This window comes from Electrona antarctica (genome assembly GCF_951216825.1).
Source record: "Electrona antarctica genome assembly, chromosome: 16".
In the NCBI taxonomy this organism is placed as follows: Eukaryota; Metazoa; Chordata; class Actinopteri; order Myctophiformes; family Myctophidae; genus Electrona; species Electrona antarctica.
In genome coordinates, this window is record NC_136797.1 from 8,167,670 (window position 1) to 8,186,038 (window position 18,369).

Below are 18,369 nucleotides of genomic sequence, written 5' to 3' on the forward strand. Positions count from 1 at the left end.
TAGTCCCCCCTTTTTTTCCAAGAACAGAATGAACATCCTTTGCCCGGGCCGTGGTCAGAGTGCCAGTGATTGTACCACACACAGATGGCCCAAAGTGGTGCCATACATCCCCAGCTGCTTTGAGTGGTTGGCAGGGATGGCCATTACCCAGACCTGGTGCCAGCCAGGGCTGAGGGATGGCCATTACCCAGACCTGGTGCCAGCCAGGGCTGCAACAACACATCAGGCGCCTGTGGCTGGATGTTGGGATCACTCTCCGGCAGAGCAGGGGTCTTTACAGGCCAAGCTCCCCTAACGGCAGAGCAGGGGTCTTTACAGGCCAAGCTCCCCTCCAGCAGAGCAGGGGTCTTTACAGGCCAAGCTCCCCTAACGGCAGAGCAGGGGTCTTTACAGGCCAAGCTCCCCTAACGGCAGAGCAGGGGTCTTTACAGGCCAAGCTCCCCTAACGGCAGAGCAGGGGTCTTTACAGGCCAAGCTCCCCTAACGGCAGAGCAGGGGTCTTTACAGGCCAAGCTCCCCTAACGGCAGAGCAGGGGTCTTTACAGGCCAAGCTCCCCTAACGGCAGAGCAGGGGTCTTTACAGGCCAAGCTCCCCTAACGGCAGAGCAGGGGTCTTTACAGGCCAAGCTCCCCTAACGGCAGAGCAGGGGTCTTTACAGGCCAAGCTCCCCTAACGGCAGAGCAGGGGTCTTTACAGGCCAAGCTCCCCTCCAGCAGAGCAGGGGTCTTTACAGGCCAAGCTCCCCTAACGGCCAAGCTACACCAGGCTTTTCTCGCACAAAACGCGCGCACGTTTAATTTAGGTCCAGTCCTATTTTAAAAAACGCACGCGCGGGCCGCGCGTTTAGGGTAAACGCACGAGAAAAGCCTGGTGTAGCTTGGCCGTTTGCTGAGAGAGAAAGATGAAGTAGGGACCCTCCCCACTACATATTGCATAAGATTATGTTTAGCAGATTAACCCGTTTAGACTAGAGGACGATTCTACAAATGCCTTCTAAAATGTGTCTGTGTCAGTGGTGGTGCTCAACCTTTTTCACGTCAATGACCCCCCAGGATTATTTATCTGTATTTGGCTGCGGACCCCCATATGAAAATGATGTTGTTCCAGGCACCCCCCCCCCCCCCCCCCCATTTGTGCCACATTTTCACGATTTTTCAGAAATAGCAGATCTACAAGCTCGTAGCGCGGCACTCGGTGCCGCGCTATGAGCTTGTAGATCTGCTATTTTTCAATAGCTGAAGTATAACATCATTCTTAACACACCAAAAGGTGTTCCCATCCTAAATGGGTTAAACTTTTATCGTAGAATTCGTCGATGGCTTCATAGACTTGTTTGACAACAACACTATCATCAGTGTTGGATTCATTCAGCCTTCATCCACCCCCCCCCCCCCCCCCCTTTTTAACAAGCTCACATTGCATCACATCACAGCTCCTGAGCTTCAGCTATTCTCCAATAGCCAAAAAACAATACAATGGTGCTTAAGTGTTTTTAAACTGTTCCTCGTTTTTTTGCTGGGGACCCCCTGGAACCACCTCAAGGACCCCCCTCAAGGACCCCCTGGTACCCCCTCAAGGACCCCTCGTAGTTCTCCAGAGCCCATTTTGAGAGCCGTGGCATGATTTATACCTTGCTGCACTGTTGATTTCGTCGACTAAGACGAAAAATGTTCGTCGTCTACCTTTTTTTCACTGACGAAAACTAAATGGAAACTAAATGGAAACTAAATGGAAACTAAGCTATGATGACTACAATTTACAATTTAGGCATTTAGCAGACGCTCTTAATCCAGAGCGACTTACATTAAGCAAGAACAAAAAAAAAGCATGGGAATACATCACATAAAAAGCATTTATCATGAAACATGCGTACTGTAAGCTAAGAACGTAACAGTGGAATATCTATATAATGAAACTATACATATATACTATACTATCTATTATACATTTGAAAACATGTGCCCAAGCGCACGCACAGGAACAAAAGGCACCAGCTACTACGTCACTGACACACTGCAACACGCTGCAACACACACTGCAACAACACACTAACACGACACAGCCTTACCCTCCGCGTCGATCCACGGCTATCTCCTCATGTCGCGCCGCACGACCACATTCAACAACACCCGCGTAAACACTGTCATTGCACTGACACTAAAGCCGCCTCCCGTCCACACTCACAAACAACATCAATATCAATAATAAACACAAACACGCCACAAGCACCGACACCCCCGCCTAATTTGTTGCCAATAATAAACACAAACACGCCACAAGCACCGACACCCCCGCCTAATTTGTTGCCAGGTCTATGAAAACTAGCCCAGAAAAAATGCCATTCAACACGCTACTTACAACTCGCTTACAATTCGCGGACCTGGCAACACTGCATCCTGTTTTCCCATTGGCTACGGTTGCTACAACACGCATTTGCACTGCATGATGGGAGCAACACAGCTTAATGTAGGGGTCACCGATTGCTGTGCTACATCCCCCTCATGTTCTCAGCACCCCCTTCGGCTACACCACACACACTCACCTACACAATTCTCCACATGCAACACAGGCCCCTTATTGGCTAGCCCCCTCACATGGCGATCCCCACGCAGCCAGCCACACACACACCACGGCCACGTTCGCAAATATCGCACTGAGCGCACTGTGCAAATGCAATGCAAACTAATAGGCGAGTGTGCTTCGCCGCGGTATTTCCCAACGCGCCCATCTCATCGACACAACGCGCGCAGTCGGATGCCAAGCTCTTCCGCGATGTATTCCTTTCCCAGTCTCACCACACCACGGACTCATTGTAACCTCGCATCAGTGTCACTGCAGACACGTAATCACACTGTGGAGGATTTGTGACTGAGTGACTGTGTGTGTGTGTGTGTGTGTGTGTGTGTGTGTGTGTGTGTGTGTGTGTGTGGGGTTTGATTTCAGCATGTTTGGCAGTGCACACCATGGGACAAATCGCCTTTTCACCCCCTGCCACTGTGCCCACAAACGCATGTACAAGAGGAAAACAATCTAAACATTATATACTAACGTCAGCATCGGGCAGATTAACACACACCAGCGTTATTAGTTTAGTTTTCTTATTGAAGTGCCTCTGATTTGTAACTGTGCGTTTATGTCAGTCACCGCTGCGATCCGTTGTTATTCAGCCACCAGCAGCAACATACGCACGGACTGGAGAGAGGCGACGTGTTTCTCTCCCTTCGGCTCATGTCGCCCTCATTGTAACTACAAATATTGTTCCCGAAGAAACAATGTGGGGTCACTGCAATCCAAAATATTGTAGGCCTACTATAATGCAGTCAAGGTCCCCACAAAAACATACTACAGTATGTTCTGCTCCATTCTCAACATCTTTTGGTTTCCAAAAACACTAACTTATTGTAAGTAAACCAAAACAGTAAAAAGCAGTTTCATGTGTGCTTATTTTAAATTAATTTAATTTGCTTTGATGTGAAAATAAAATACAACAAATAATAATAATACCCATCTGTTAATACATGTGAAGGGCACAATACTGGGTTTAAAAACACAGCTGCAACATGAAGTGGAGTCTGTCAAATCTCGCAATTTCCTTCTTCCCATTGCGCTGCAACGGAACTAGGATGAGCCGCCCGAAGGGCGGCGAAATTCTAGTGCTATACATATGTACTATGATGTGCTATGTCTACATAACATGCTATAAGTCTGTATCAAATGATATCTAAGTCTACAGAAATGCTATCTAAGGGGGTAGGGTAAGTGCTATGGGCCATGATGGAGTCTGAAAAGGTGGGTTTTCAGACTACGGTGGAAGATTGGGAGTGATGCTGCAGTTCTGACTGCAATGGGAAGTGCATTCCACAGTTTTGGAGCCAGAAGGGAGAAGAGTTTGGGACGTGTGGAGCGTTGTCCCGGCGTTTTTAGTGAGGGTACTTCCAGCTTCCCTGCGTTGGCTGATCTGAGTGCGCGGGAGGGTTTGTAGGGTTCAATCATACTTGCAAGATATGGGGGAGCCATACCTTTGGTTGCTTTGAATGCCAGCATCAGAGTTTTGTATTCTGTGCGGGCAGCGACCGGGAGCCAGTGGAGGGAGCGGAGCAGGGGGGAGACATGAGAACATTTTGGCTGGTTGAAGACAAAGCGAGCTGCGGCATTTTGGATCAGTTGGAGAGGCTTAAGTGCACATGCCGGTAGGCCAGTAAGGAGGGAGTTACAATAGTCGAGTTGTCTGTTGTCTGGATTAGGAGCTGGGCTGATTCCTGGGTGAGGAATCAGCTAAAACTAAGACTAAATATACTGACAATTTCGTCAACAAATAAAAACTAGACTAAACAGTTAGGAAGGGACTAGTGGACAAGAGATCCAGTGCAAGTCATTTTACACTTGGTTGCATGCTGAAAATAGCAGATCTACAAGCTCACAACGCGTCGCAGAGCTTGTAGATCGGCTGTGTAAAAACAGTCATTACGACGGCTTCAAGGCCCGCCAAAATGAATTTTAGTCGACTACACACTAACACATTCCAGGTGACTAAAATGTGACTGAAACTAAATGAAAACTATTGAAGAGACGACCACGACTAAAACTAAAATCAAAATGTGCTGCCAAAAACCACACTGCCTTGCTGGCTCTCCCATAGAGTATATAAAGGATAGAGACCGAACTGGAGCGTTAGCCCCGCCCCCCCGCTATTCATTTCAGTGGAAGTGGCGTTTTGAAGCACCCGGAAGACTTCCGGAAGTATAATTATAACTCAATGGCTCGAGCGAGCGGAAGTTTAGCCTAGCCTAGCCAGGCTTTTCACGTGACGTCATGAACGTCCGTCCACTTCCATTAAGTGCTGCAATTCCACATTTCGCCAGTAGGTAGTGGGTTCCAGGGTATATCGGCTAACCTGACTCCGCCAGATTGCGGCAGTATTGAGTTCCCTCCTCCTGCCTGCATCTGGGATCTCTCAAGCAGAAACGAAGCAGCGGGACAAACATTTGATATCTCCATAATAATTTCGAGTTGTAGTCTTGTTAGGTTGTGTTTTACATTTGCGCTGTGGCAGCGCTTCAATATGTCATAAGTCTCGCGTTGATCCCGCCTCTCTAGCGGCCTCATACAGCCGCATATCGCTCCTCTAGCGGCCTCATACAGCCGCATATCGCTCCTCTAGCGGCCTCATACAGCCGCATATCGCTCCGGACAGAATTGGACCTGGAGTACATCGTCTCTGCCTGAGAGTTCCCAGACTCTCCCTGCTGGCAGAATGCAAATGTTGTCCAGCAGGGGGAGTGGTTTCACCAGGCTAGATATTGGCAGCAACTAGCCCCCAGAATGGCTGGGCCAACGTTGAAGCCGCCGAGCCTACTGGTCAATCCTGGAACTGCAGGCGGGCCCGTGCAATGCATATACTGTAGCACGAGGAAACCCTGCGCCGCCGTTGGATTTAACATTGAGCGCTCGTTTGTTGCACTTCTGCATTTGCGGAAGTCGAGGCATTATGCATTATGTTATACTTTAGCTATTGAAAAATAGTAAAAATGTGGCACAAATCTTTGAATATACGTATATTCTTTGAGAGCGAACGTTTTTAACTCAAATCTTTGCTTGGGGGGGGGGCCCCTGGAACAACATATTTTCAGATGGGGGGGTCGGTGGCCGATTACATATATTTTTGGGGGTCCTTGACATGAAAATGTTTGAGAACAACTGACATATAAAGATAGGTTTTTCAGAAATTTTCAGATTTAGGAGACATTTTGTAGAATCGTCCTCAGTTCTAAATGGGTTAAAACCCCACTGAGCGGGGGGAGGGGCTGTCGCTCCTGGTCCACTCTCTATCTTTCATAACTTTATGAATGGCATGGCAGTCCCCCCCCCCCCCCCCCCCCCCCCCATATTTCCTTCACCGCTGAATTGTGGTTGCAGATTAATGTGGTTTTAGATCGGCACTCAGCCTGGAGTGTCTCCTGCAGTGTTTAATTTTGACAGCCAGTTGACTGTTTAGTTGTAGTCATCGTCTTTTGAATGACATTCTTTTTCATTTTTATTCAGTGAAAAAAAAGGGAAAAAAAGGGAAAATGAGAAATCAAGACTGACTGGTAGGCGATTAAGAGTGATGCACTGTACTGCTGCAGTAGCACACAACTTCAACTTTTCAACATTATTCTCATTCTCAGGCCATACTTTAGTGACCAGTTGGGGGTGAAATTTGGGGGTGCATACTTAGTTTAGACTAGTCATTGTTGGTTAGACATGGGTTAAGGTTAGGTTTAGGTGTGCTGCCCCGTTGGGAGGTTAGGTTTAGGGTGAGGGTTTGAGATAGGTTGTAGTTGTAGGACTAATGACTGGTCTAACCAATGACTAGTCTAAACCAAAAACTGTCTAAACTAAGTACTGTACCCCAAATGTGCCCCTGCGTCACCCTGCTTTGACTGTCCATTTAGAAAATAATACAAATTTCATTTATAATGACACCTGGCACGGCGTGTATGGATACAGGCACATTTTGAGCGAGTCTTTCTAAAAACGTTCGCACTGAAAGAATATTATATTCAAAGATTTGTGCCGCATTTTTACAAATTTTCAAAAATAGCAGACCTACAAGCTCATAGCGTGCGCGATCCGATATTTATATTCTTATAGTTATAGTTAGTTAACACTTATGCCATCGCAATAGTACAATATCCAAAAGCCCAGGCCTAGTTTTGTGTATTAATTTACTTTTAATGCGTGGCCCCCTGTGCCCCCCCACAAAATTACCAGAACTACTTTACTATATTTCACCAAAACCAGAGCAGATCTCCCACCACGGGACTCGGGCAATCAATTAATACAATTGCAACCACTATATTAATAGCAAGTATTTCATACAGCTTAAGTTCAGAAATTCTGAACTATCCCTTTTAACAACATCAACACCCCACCCCACCAGGCGATGGGTGAGCAGCTGTCCAGCCAAAGAAGTCCTCTGAAACCACATAACTCTTCAGCTGTACATTGGGGTTGCTGTCTGAGGTGGGACTGGGAGCTGCTGGGATCTCGGAAGGATATTTAGAGTCCGTTTGGTGTCCAGGATCCTCTCCGTCTGCTCCGGTAGGTCCAGTAGGCCATGCTACCGGCCACCACCGCCAGGACCGGCACCATGAACACAGCGGTGATCGCCAGCTTCGGCCAGCCGGTACCACCTGACGACACCACAATGGTCATCACGTCCGCTCCCAGCCTGTTGCTCACACTGCAGGTCACGGACATGGACTGCCCATTGGGGACCACGGTGACCTTTTCGGTGGCCTTGCCGTCCCTCTCGTTGTAGGAGCTCTCGTCCTCCGTGGTGCTGACGTTCCACACGAAGACGGGTCGGGGCACTCCCTGAGCCTTGCAGGCCAGCTGGATGGCGTCGTGGTGGGCACTGTTCTGGGTCAGATTGGTGATCACGGGTGAGCCTTCCACCACCAGGTCAAAGGACTGGCTACGCGTCAGGCCGGCCGACGAGACCTTGCACGCGTAGCTGCCCGCATCGGTGTAGCTCAGCTTCCCAAACTCGGGCGCCGCGTCCACCTTCTCGCCGTCCTTGGTCCAGGACACTTTGGCGTCGTTGCCTGAAGCGCTCACCTCCATCTTCACCGCCAGGGTCTCGCCGACCATCTTCACAACCCTCCCCGTGGGGCTCAGGCTCAGGTCCAAGTAGCTCACAGCAATGCCGAGTGAAGCCTCGATTGTCTCGTCGTCGACCAGCGAACACTTGTACTCGCCGGCGCTGTCTCGTGTGACGGCCGTCAAGGTGTAACTGTCAGAGTTCTCCACCAGAACCGTCTGGTTCTTGAGGTGGAAGTTGTAGCTGCTGGGAGGAGGGTTTCCGTCCGCACGGCACTTCAAAGTCACATTGTCCCCTTCTGTGATGGGACCTTCGGGGGTCGACACCGTCAGACTCAGCCTCTTGGTCGGGTAGTGGACGGGAATGGTCAACGGCTCGGACTCCGCTGTGCCCAGCTCGTGGTTGGACAGGCAGTTGAAACGTGCGTTGACGTCCTGCTTGGTGGCATTGTACTGGAGAGTCGAGGTAGTCGTGGACAGACCGGTGGAGGAGTCTTTCGCCACGGTGGACGTGACGACGACGTGCATCCCGTCGGACACCAACGGCCGGCCGTTCTTCTGCCACGTGAGGTTGGCCACGGGGTGGGCGTCCCTCGCCACGCACGTTCCCAACTGCGTTAGTGTGCCTTCCTCCAGGAACTCTGCTTTGTTGACGACGACAGGTAGCGCCGGCTTCTTGTAGACTACCACAGAGCTCTGGTAACGCTGGAATTTGGAGGTAGATGCCACTAGGCAGACGTAGTCCGCCTGGTCCTCCAGCATTCCTTGACTGATCAGGAGGCTGGAGTCGGCGGAGATGTTAACCCGCGGGACATAAATCTTAGCTTCGGTGTTGGAGGAATGTTTTTCCAACAGTTCAACCTCCATGTTTTTCCACCACTCCACCTGTTTCAGACTGTCCCCCGGGACAAGGCGGTACGGACACGGCACCGTGATGGTCTCGCCATACTCGCCGATCACCTCGTCCACGCTCTGGACCGGAAGAGACGGAGGTGGAGGTCGCAGCGCGGTCGCAGCGCCGAAGAAGAGGAGCATCAACATGAGGGCAGATGAAGGCATTCTCTATAAAATAGCTCAAAGCTCTATTGGCGGTTACTCAGGTTAGAACCCGCCGCAGTGGTGTTCAACTAGAACTTAAACCAGGATGCTTCGAGGATCCTTCTGCCTTGAGCAGACCTCTATTATATATTATCCCATTAGGCTTTGTCAGGATGACTGAGCCAATAAGATCCATATATGGGTTCTACCACCAGGATGACTGAGCCAATAAGATCCATATATGGGTTCTACCACCAGGATGACTGAGCCAAAAAGATCCATATATGGGTTCTACCACCAGGATGACTGAGCCAATAAGATCCATATATGGGTTCTACCACCAGGATGACTGAGCCAATAAGATCCATATATGGGTTCTACCACCAGGATGACTGAGCCAATAAGATCCATATATGGGTTCTACCACCAGGATGACTGAGCCAATAAGATCCATATATGGGTTCTACCACCAGGATGACTGAGCCAATAAGATCCATATACTGTATGGGTTCTACCACATCGATCTGATATCAGCATTAGGTCAACCTGGACCAAATATAGGGATAGTCGTATTAGACATGGCATATGTCATATAGCCCGACGTCCTAGTCGAATATCCCCATATATGGAGACTAAATGTCCAATGACCAACTCTCCCTCCTCCTGATATGAATAGAACTGGGACGGAAGAGATGCGTTCAGGTGTGATCAACTAATAAAGGGCGAGGTCTCTCATCAGAGGCTTTGGTGCTGGTTCTGGGACAACCGGTGATCCGACGGACTTTGACACCCCGGGCACTGCACTCCCTGTGGACACCCTGGGCACTGCACTCCCTGTGGACACCCCGGGCACTGCACTCCCTGTGGACACCCCGGGCACTGTACTCCCTGTGGACACCCCGGGCACTGTACTCCCTGTGGACACCCCGGGCACTGTACTCCCTGTGGATACCCCGGGCACTGCACTCCCTGTGGACACCCTGGGCACTGCACTCCCTGTGGACACCCTGGGCACTGCACTCCCTGTGGACACCCCGGGCACTGCACTCCCTGTGGTGGTGTGGAACACTGCACTCCCTGTGGACACCCCGGGCACTGCACTCCCTGTGGACACCCCGGGCACTGCACTCCCTGTGGACACCCCGGGCACTGCACTCCCTGTGGACACCCCGGGCACTGCACTCCCTGTGGGGGTGTGTGGAACACGTGTGTCAAATCTGACGTCGGTGGTGCGAACGGTTTCTGAGTTACGTGGATTACAGACGTACGTATAAAGAGAGACTTTATAGATACAGTAGATATTAAAGAAAGAACGAAATAAATGGTGCGGGGAAAGTGAAAATAACGCCCATCGCGTGGTGACAACCTCTTGTTTGAAACCCTATAAACTAACACATGATTGTGGTGGTGGTGGTGGTGGTGGGGTGGGGGAGGTATAGAAGCCTGTGCCTGTGGTATGTCACCAGACTACCCTCCTCTGTGTGGGGGCTGGGGGGCTCATATGACCCATGCTAGGGGCTTAACCCCACCTCTTGGGGGTCACACTCCTCACAATGCTCACCTCATGTCCCCTCTCTCCCCGCGTGCGTGCGTGCGTGTGTGTGTGTGTGTGTGTGTGTGTGTGTGTGTGCGACTGTGTGAGGGACTCTCTGGTGGTCTCCTATATACTAGCAGTGTGTTTCAACATATCCCCATCCCCACCAACATCTCTTGTTTCCTCTTAACTGCTTCCAGGAGGGGGGGGGGGGGGTTGGTCGGGGTGGTGCATGCAGTGTTTGTCATACAGTTGGTAATGATTTAAAAGAAGCCCAGGGCCCTAACCTACCCCCCCTCCCTCCCATCCCCTTCTCTCTTATTCTCACACTGCTCCCGCACTGCCCCTGCCGTCCGCCTTTCTTCTCCAGCGTGTGTTGTGCTTCTCGGTGCGTGGCCACGTCAGAGAGAGAGAGAGAGAGAGAGGGAGAGAGAGAGAGAGAGAGGGGGAGAGAGAGGGAGAGAGGGGGAGAGAGAGAGAGAGAGAGAGAGAGGTGCTTTCACCGGACGCTGTAAAAATAACATTTTGAATGTGGTGGTGTCCTGAAGCACGATGGTAAAACAGACAGATAATGATCTCTCTCTCTCTCGTTCTGGTTCAGGGGGTTCATATAACCCCATCAGCTCAAGAAGACCCTGTAAACCACAGGTTCTCAAAGGTTTTCATGTCAACAAGGACCCTCCTCCCCCCCTTTAAAAAGTATTTGGCTGCGGACCCTCCCCATCATCTTAAAGAATATTTTGTGCCAAGAGGACTTCCAGAAGCAAAGACTTGAGTTTAAATGTTTGCTTAAAAAAAATAAAAAAAATCCATAAGAGAAATGTGGTTATTATGAATTATCAATTTAATTACAAATGTTTTAATTACCACATTTAAATAATAGTGAAAATACTCAAAATAGCCCATCTACAAGCTCACAACGATTGCAAGGTTGTAGACAAAAAATACAATTCCACAAAAAAACAATGGAGGAGAAAAGTGTTTGCAGGAAACGTAAAAAGAAATACAACAAAATGTGATGTACTAAAGGGTCCTACACACTACAGTATATATGTTTTCTAGTCCATTCACACACACACACACACACACACACACACACACACACACACACACACACACACACACACACACACACACACACACGCATCAACAACACACTCTAGGGCCTACTTGCAGCGGTCACCAACATGTCTGTACATGCACGGGCAAAATGTGTCCGTGGCAAAGACTTGGTCATGTCCGCTGCAAATGTTTGATTTAGTTTTACACACCATTATAAGGGTACCTGTTGTACCCTTATAGGTGAAGGCGGCGGCACGCTCTACTCAGGGAGTCAAGTTGAGTCTCTGACTCAACTTGAAGATCAATGGATCTTCAAGTTGAAGATCAATGGAAAAAGGGAATATCCGCAGCAGTCCACCTAGAGAAACGAACGCGTTTCGGCACACAGGCCTTCCTCAGCGTTTCAAACTTCAAACTTTGCTAGTTTGAAACGCTGAGGAAGGCCTGCGTGCCGAAACGCGTTGGTTTCTCTAGGTGGACTGCTGCTGCATGTGATTTCATGAAATAAAGAAACTCTAACTTTATTAAGAGTGCGGATATTCCCTTTTTCCATATACCTGTTGTACCAACAGGGAAAAGCCTACGAATGGCACTAGGTGTCACATGGACGGACCGCCTGCATCAGAAATGTAGACCTCTATGGGGACCACGGGTCACGGACAAAGTCAGAGAGAAGGATGAGGCCGGCAGGGCACTGCGTCAGGCACCCAGAACTTGAGGTTGAAGTCAATTGACCCTATGGGAGCCAAACCAGGGCAAAGCCAGGAGGGGGAAAGAAGAGTACCACCTATGTAGACGTGCTGCGGCGCGACAGCTTGGCTGACAACAGAGCTCAAGAACTGCAGAGCTCAAGAACTGCAGAGCTCAAGAACCTGATGTGTTGGCTAGACCTCACTCTCGCAGCAACAACAACAACAATAATGTTCTTATTTTGATCATAACTCCCACTTTAATACTGAATGTCAAGTCTCCAGGTTTTCTTCAGAATATATATGACAATTATTTACCATGACACTAAGGCACATTAGGGGTCCACTAGTAGTCCAGTACTGGTGGTTCTCAAATGTTTTATTTGCAAAGACCCCCTTAAAGGCCAGCCTTCAGGTTGTATTTATTATTAATAAACAATGTGGGCCTAGGGCAATAGTGACTATCGCGAAGATAACAAAATATATATTACAATAAATTATTGACTCAGTTTTAGCGATTTTATGGCTACGTAAACTATGTTTACTACATATAATTTGAAGAGTAGGGTTTAACCTGAATGTTTAGCTTTAACTCTGAGAGTGTTAAGAATGGAACCAAATGGACCCGCTCACGGGTCCATTTGGTTCCATTCGAACGCTCTCAGAGTTCCAGACCTGTTGTGGTCATTCAGGGCTCTCTATTCATGTGTTTCTGGTAATGTTTTTGTCCTCTCTTCTTGTATGTCCGTGGCAACAATGGAACGTCGACAAAAATGTCCCACCACAAGCCCAACATGGCCGACGAACCTCCTGCCTACTATCTGTCCATCTGTCCCCAGCAGTTAGAACCTCCTGCCTACTATCTGTCCATCTGTCCCCAGCAGTTAGCACACGCTGTGGTCACTTTGTTTTTACTGCTTATCAGGCTCTTTCTGTGTGACAGGCTGCTAAAGATGCTACCCTGATCTATTACGCTGGTCACTACTTGGTCACTTGGATTTATTATTTTGCTTCGACCACGAGAATGCTATTTAGATAGCAACGTTGTTTGGACAGATGCCGGGGGATTGATGTTCACCTGGCTCTCCTCGAGTGTGTCTTTGAGCCAGTACTACAACACTGTTTATTTGCACTCTACTAATGGGGACTATTGACCCTGTCGTTTGTTTGTTTATTAGGGTTCACGGCACGCTTACTCCTGCTTAAGTCTGATTTCGCACTTGGTTATACGCTCTGGATAAATACGGGCGTCTGCTAAACGCTTGAATTGTACTTGTAAACTTTCTTTATAACAAACACGCTGGTGGTCGCTGATGTTGCCACGACAACATGCACACAATGGCAGTTAGTGAGTAAGCAGAGCGACACAATTCCTGCTACGATGCATTCCAAGATCAGATATTTTGTCGTGGCCTGATATCAACAAACACGTATGGTATGCAGGGGGAAAACTGGAAGGTGCCCCAAGTATTTAGGTTTTTTTTTTTTACTGATTAATTTACACGTCCAGTATAACTTTTGACTTAACTTTGACCTCTTTATTGATAATAAACAAATGTAAATCACATACATTTTCACACCGTTATTTGAAAGCATTGAAACGCAAGAGAGCCAGCGACGTACAGTAATTCCATTGTGGAAATAAGCTGCAGTCTTTTGTAAATGAATGTCCTACTTGATCATACCACAGCGTCACACAAAAGCATCGAAAGTAGCAGATCTAGTAGCTCGAAGAGCGACGTGACGCGGCACGCTTTGAGCTTGACGATCTGCTACTCCTGCTGTTTTTGAATTTGAATCCTGAAAAGTAACAGTTTTGTTCAAAGTCAACATTGTATGTGATGTGCATGTGTGTATTTGCACTTAACCCATAATACCCATTCTTGGCGGGAACCACATTTGGTGTTTTAAGCATTATGTTATACTTTAGCTGTTGAAAAATAGCAGATCTACAAGCTCGTAGCGCGGCACCGAGTGCCGCGCTACGAGCTTGTAGATCTGCTATTTTTGAAAAATCATGAAAATGTGAAAACATTTTCAGATGGGCGGCCAATTACATTATATTTCTGGGGGTCCTTGACATGAAAATGTTTGAGAACGACATAGAAACAGGGTTTTAGACATAGAAACAGAACGATATAGAAACAGGGTTTTAGACAGAAACCGAACGACATAGAAACAGGGTTTTAGACATAGAAACAGAACGACATAGAAACAGGGTTTTTCAGAAAACTGTCAGGATTTTGAAGACATTTGTAGAATCGTTCTCAGGTCTAAATGTGTCCACACACCCAATCCAAGCACCCATAGGTCAGGGGTCAAGGACCCCCAAATTGACACTAATTAGCCCCATTAGAAAAGATATACCAGGGACCCCCATAAGAGAAGATTTTCACGGCTCTAGCAGTGATTCTCAACCCGTTTAATTTCTAGGACCCCTGAGTTTGACATGCATATTAGTCTAGTCGACTAATGGCATTTCTATGTCTGGGAACCCAATTTATATTGTAAAATCAATGTTCCATTTGTACACTCAAGAGTTACAGACCCATAAGGGTCCATTTGGTTCCAAACTATCATTTAGCTGGGGACCCCCAGGAACTCCCTCCAGGACCCCTGGGGGTCCCCGGACCCCACTTTGGGAACCACTGCCAATAGGTGCAAGAAAATGACTTTTGCCACTGTTGGACTCAGTTCATGATCACTCTTTTTTTTTTTTTTTTACTTACATTTTTATCCCACGATTTTGTAACCCATTTTTTCACCCCTGTGTCAATTATCTAATGTGATCCTGGGCTCTCTACACACCCTTCGCCAACCTAGTCCCCATATATGGGGGACATGGAGAGAGCAACGGACTTGAACTCATGCTTCCTTCATGCCTGAGTTTCCAAGTTGCTCCTTTACACCTGACAGGGGGGAGTTTCCCTGGTTGGACGTAGCGCGTGGAAGGAACACGTTATTCCAACCAGTTCCTTTCCCCTCCATCAGGCGCCCCGGCTGGCCAGGGGGAGGCAGTTTTTTTAGAGACCAGGATTACTGCATGTTTTTGTGAGGGTATCTACCCTAGGGGACACGGGGAGAACATGCAAACTCCACACAGAAAGGCCCTTTCGCCAACCCCGCCTCGGGTTCATGATCACTCTTGTTTATCTTCTCTCTCGTTCTTAAACCATTTAGACCTGACGACGATTCTACAAATGCATACAAGTTTTCTGAAAAACCTATGTTTCTATATCAGTGGTTTTCAAACTATTTCACTATTTCAAGGACCCCCAATGTCATATGTAATTGGCTGCCGACCCCCATCTGAAAATATGTTGTTCCAGGGACCCCCCAGAAGCAAAGATTTGAGTTAAACGTTCACTCTGAAAGAATATATGTTCAAAGATTTGTGCCACATTTTCAAATTTTTCCTCATTTTTAAAAAATAGCAGACCTACAAGTTCATAGCGCGCCACTCGGTGCCGCGCTATGAGCTTGTAGATCTGCTATTTTTCGACAGCTAAAGCATAGCATAATGCTTAAAACACCAAAAGGGGTTTCCCACCCAGAATGGACTAAAACCGTCTTTGCCTCAATGTCCTCACTTCACTTCGCTTTTATCCCACGTCCTTCAACTCTCTCGAAACTGTGTGTAATTTGTGTGTAATTCCAGAAAACGTGCATCAATCAGGCCCAGGACGTTTACAATAGACGCGGTGCAACGTGTCTGCTCCGCTCCGACATGGTCTTTCATTGGAGCTGTGTGAATATGTGAACACGCTGTGTAATCATAAACACTTGATGAAGACCATGTCATGTTAGCCCCGACCGAAAATTGCACAATCCACAAAGAAACCGCACGCGTACACACATGCACTCGCGCTTACACACACGCACACACGCACACACACACACACACACACACGCTCACGCACGCACGCACGCACACACACACGCTCTCACACACTATAAAGCATGAGCATGTGGTTCCAGTCTCGGGCCCTGTGAGCCACATGATATACTTCCTGTCTCAAAAGGAAAGCTGGGCTGTAAACGTGCCTCATTAGTCCGCTGACCTGTTTTCCCTTACACCCCCCCCCCCCCCCTGCAACCCTCACCCCCCGCCTCTCTCTCTCTCTCTCTCTCTCTCTCTCATGTCTCCGCAACTCACTCTCTCTCTGTCTCTCTCTCTCTCCGATTCTCTCTTAACTCTATCTGTCTCTCTCTCTCTTGCCAATTTGCTCTAACTTTTTCTGTCTCTCTCTACAATTCTCTCTTAACTCTCTCTCTCTCTCTAATTCTCTCTAACTTTATCTCTCTCTCTCTCCAATTCTCTAACTTTATCTGTCTCTCTCTCTCCAACTATCTCTTTATCCCTCTCCATCCCTCTCTCCCTATCTCTCTGTCTCTCTCTCTCCTTCTTCTCTGTCCCTCCCTCTCTCTCTCTCTCTCTCTCTCTCTCTCTCTCTCCATCTCTTCCTCTCTCTCTCTCCATCTCTTCCTCCCTCCCTCTCTCTCTCTCTCTCTCTCTCTCTCTCTCTCCATCTCTTCCTCTCCATCTCTTCCTCTCTCTCTTTCTCCCCCCTTATCTGTCCCCCCTCTCCCCCCCCCTCTCTCTCTCTCCTTCTTCTCTGTCCCTCTCTCTCTCTCCATATCTTCCTCTCTCTCTCTGTCCCTCCCTCTCTCTCTCTCCATCTCTCTCGCTCTCTCTCTCCCTCTAGCAGGAAGGGCTCCCCCCAGGTTGTCAGCAGCCAATCAGCAGCAGCCAATCAGCAGCAGCGAGCCCCCCAGCTTCCCGACACAGTGCCACTGGTAGCATCACCAAGCCCCGCCCCCTGTGCAGACGACCTGTTTGATGAGTTCTGACGCAGCGCTCTGCTTCCTTCACTGCTCTGTCGTCACCCTTCTGACACTCCTTTTACTCTACGCTTCAGTCGATCTACAAGCTCACAGCGTGTCTCAGTGCAACGCGCTGTGAGTTTGTAAGTCGGCTACGTTGCGTGAAGCTCAAATAATCGGCTGTAATAATTACCCTTTTTGATTTGAGTTTGGTTTCACTGTTTGCCAATCCCCTACAGAGAGCCATCAGTCATATAATAGGACATTTGTGAACGGTTACAGTGTCATCATGTTGTTGTTTTGTTTTGTTATTGCCTTGGGTTCATTCAGTGTGAGAGGTGACTTACAGAGTAGCTATGGATCATGACTTTTAGTAGATTTCATTTAGAGAAAAAAAAAACAATATAAGACACTAAGTACCTAATGATTATGTTTCATATAAATGTTTTAAATATGTAGTTCCAGTGTATTTTCTAGTGATTTTCTAGTTGTCATTTGAAATGTGTAGCGCTCCGTCCTAATAGAAGATATCCAGGATTTTAGAGGGCTTAGATAGATAGATACTTTATTTGTCCTTTCGGAATTTTGTTTGTGCCAAGCAGTCATCAGGATACAGAAAACATAACACAAACATATCACACAGTACATTGACAATAAAGAAACAATGCCAACAGAAGGCCACCAGTCATAGTTCCAAGAGGCATCACATCACACTTTATGCAGGGAACTGAGACGCGGCCTGCTTGTTCATAAGTCCTATACTTATGGGAACAAACGGTCTTGAGGCCCTAGCCTGCAGAGAAGGTACCATGTACCATCGCCCTGATGGTAAAAGATGGTATTGGCTGTGTAACGGGTGTGTATTGGCTTATTTGGACTCTCACTCAAACAGGCACCATGGTGCCAGCTATCATGTTGCACCCTGGCACGGCCAGACCAATATCACTGGCTGTGTACATCTGGAACTTCGGTGGTGAAGATGTATTTCCAAGGGGGTGGTTAGGTTACGAACAGATTCCAACGTCACCCAGCAAAACAAATAGTCTCACTTTGAGTTTGAATAGTGTGCTCTGATTGGTCACTCACAACACTGGGGTGAGTGAAATGTAATCCAAACTGAGGAGTGCCAGTCAGACCCAATCTGTGCCAGGCCATTTTCTTTCTCCCTGTGGCAGATTCGTGGGTTTCCAGGCTAATCGTGTTGTGTAGCCCACTATGTTGCATGTAAATAAATAAAAGAGGACTTTTTAAATGCATTTGTTCTTGTTCCTCTTTTGGTGTAACGACAATGTACGATTTAGGCATTTGCCAAACACTCTTTATGTCCAGGCAGAGTGACTTATATGTGTGATATCATATCAGTCATTTACATTTACAGGGCAGAAATGATCCCTGGGTCGGCGGTTCGAATCCCGGCTCCTCCTGTCTACATGTCGAAGTGTCCCTGGGCAAGACGGTGGCTCAGGCCAGGGTAGAGTGGCTGGATGGTAACCGCAAGGTTGCCAGTTCGATCCCTGTGGGCTCCCTCAGAGTTAGTGTCGAAGTGTCCTTGAGCAAGACACTGTGGGCAGTATTATGCGTATCTTAAGTACCAGGTCTTATTGCTTAACTTAAGACCTGGAGGCGTGATCAATGCC

The 18,369-nt window shown here is 48.0% G+C and overlaps 1 protein-coding gene across 1 annotated transcript in view; it reads left to right on the forward strand.

The window, feature by feature from the left end:
* LOC306939721 (DNA repair protein XRCC4-like) overlaps positions 1 to 17,970 on the forward strand; it is a 68,516-nt gene extending 50,546 nt beyond the window's left edge. The window contains exon 8 of the mRNA XM_079524408.1: positions 16,615 to 17,970. Within this exon, the coding sequence (XP_079380534.1) occupies positions 16,615 to 16,759 (145 nt within the window). The 3' untranslated portion in view covers positions 16,760 to 17,970. The remainder of the gene's footprint in view (positions 1 to 16,614) is intronic.
* Positions 17,971 to 18,369: the final 399 nt, after the last annotated feature.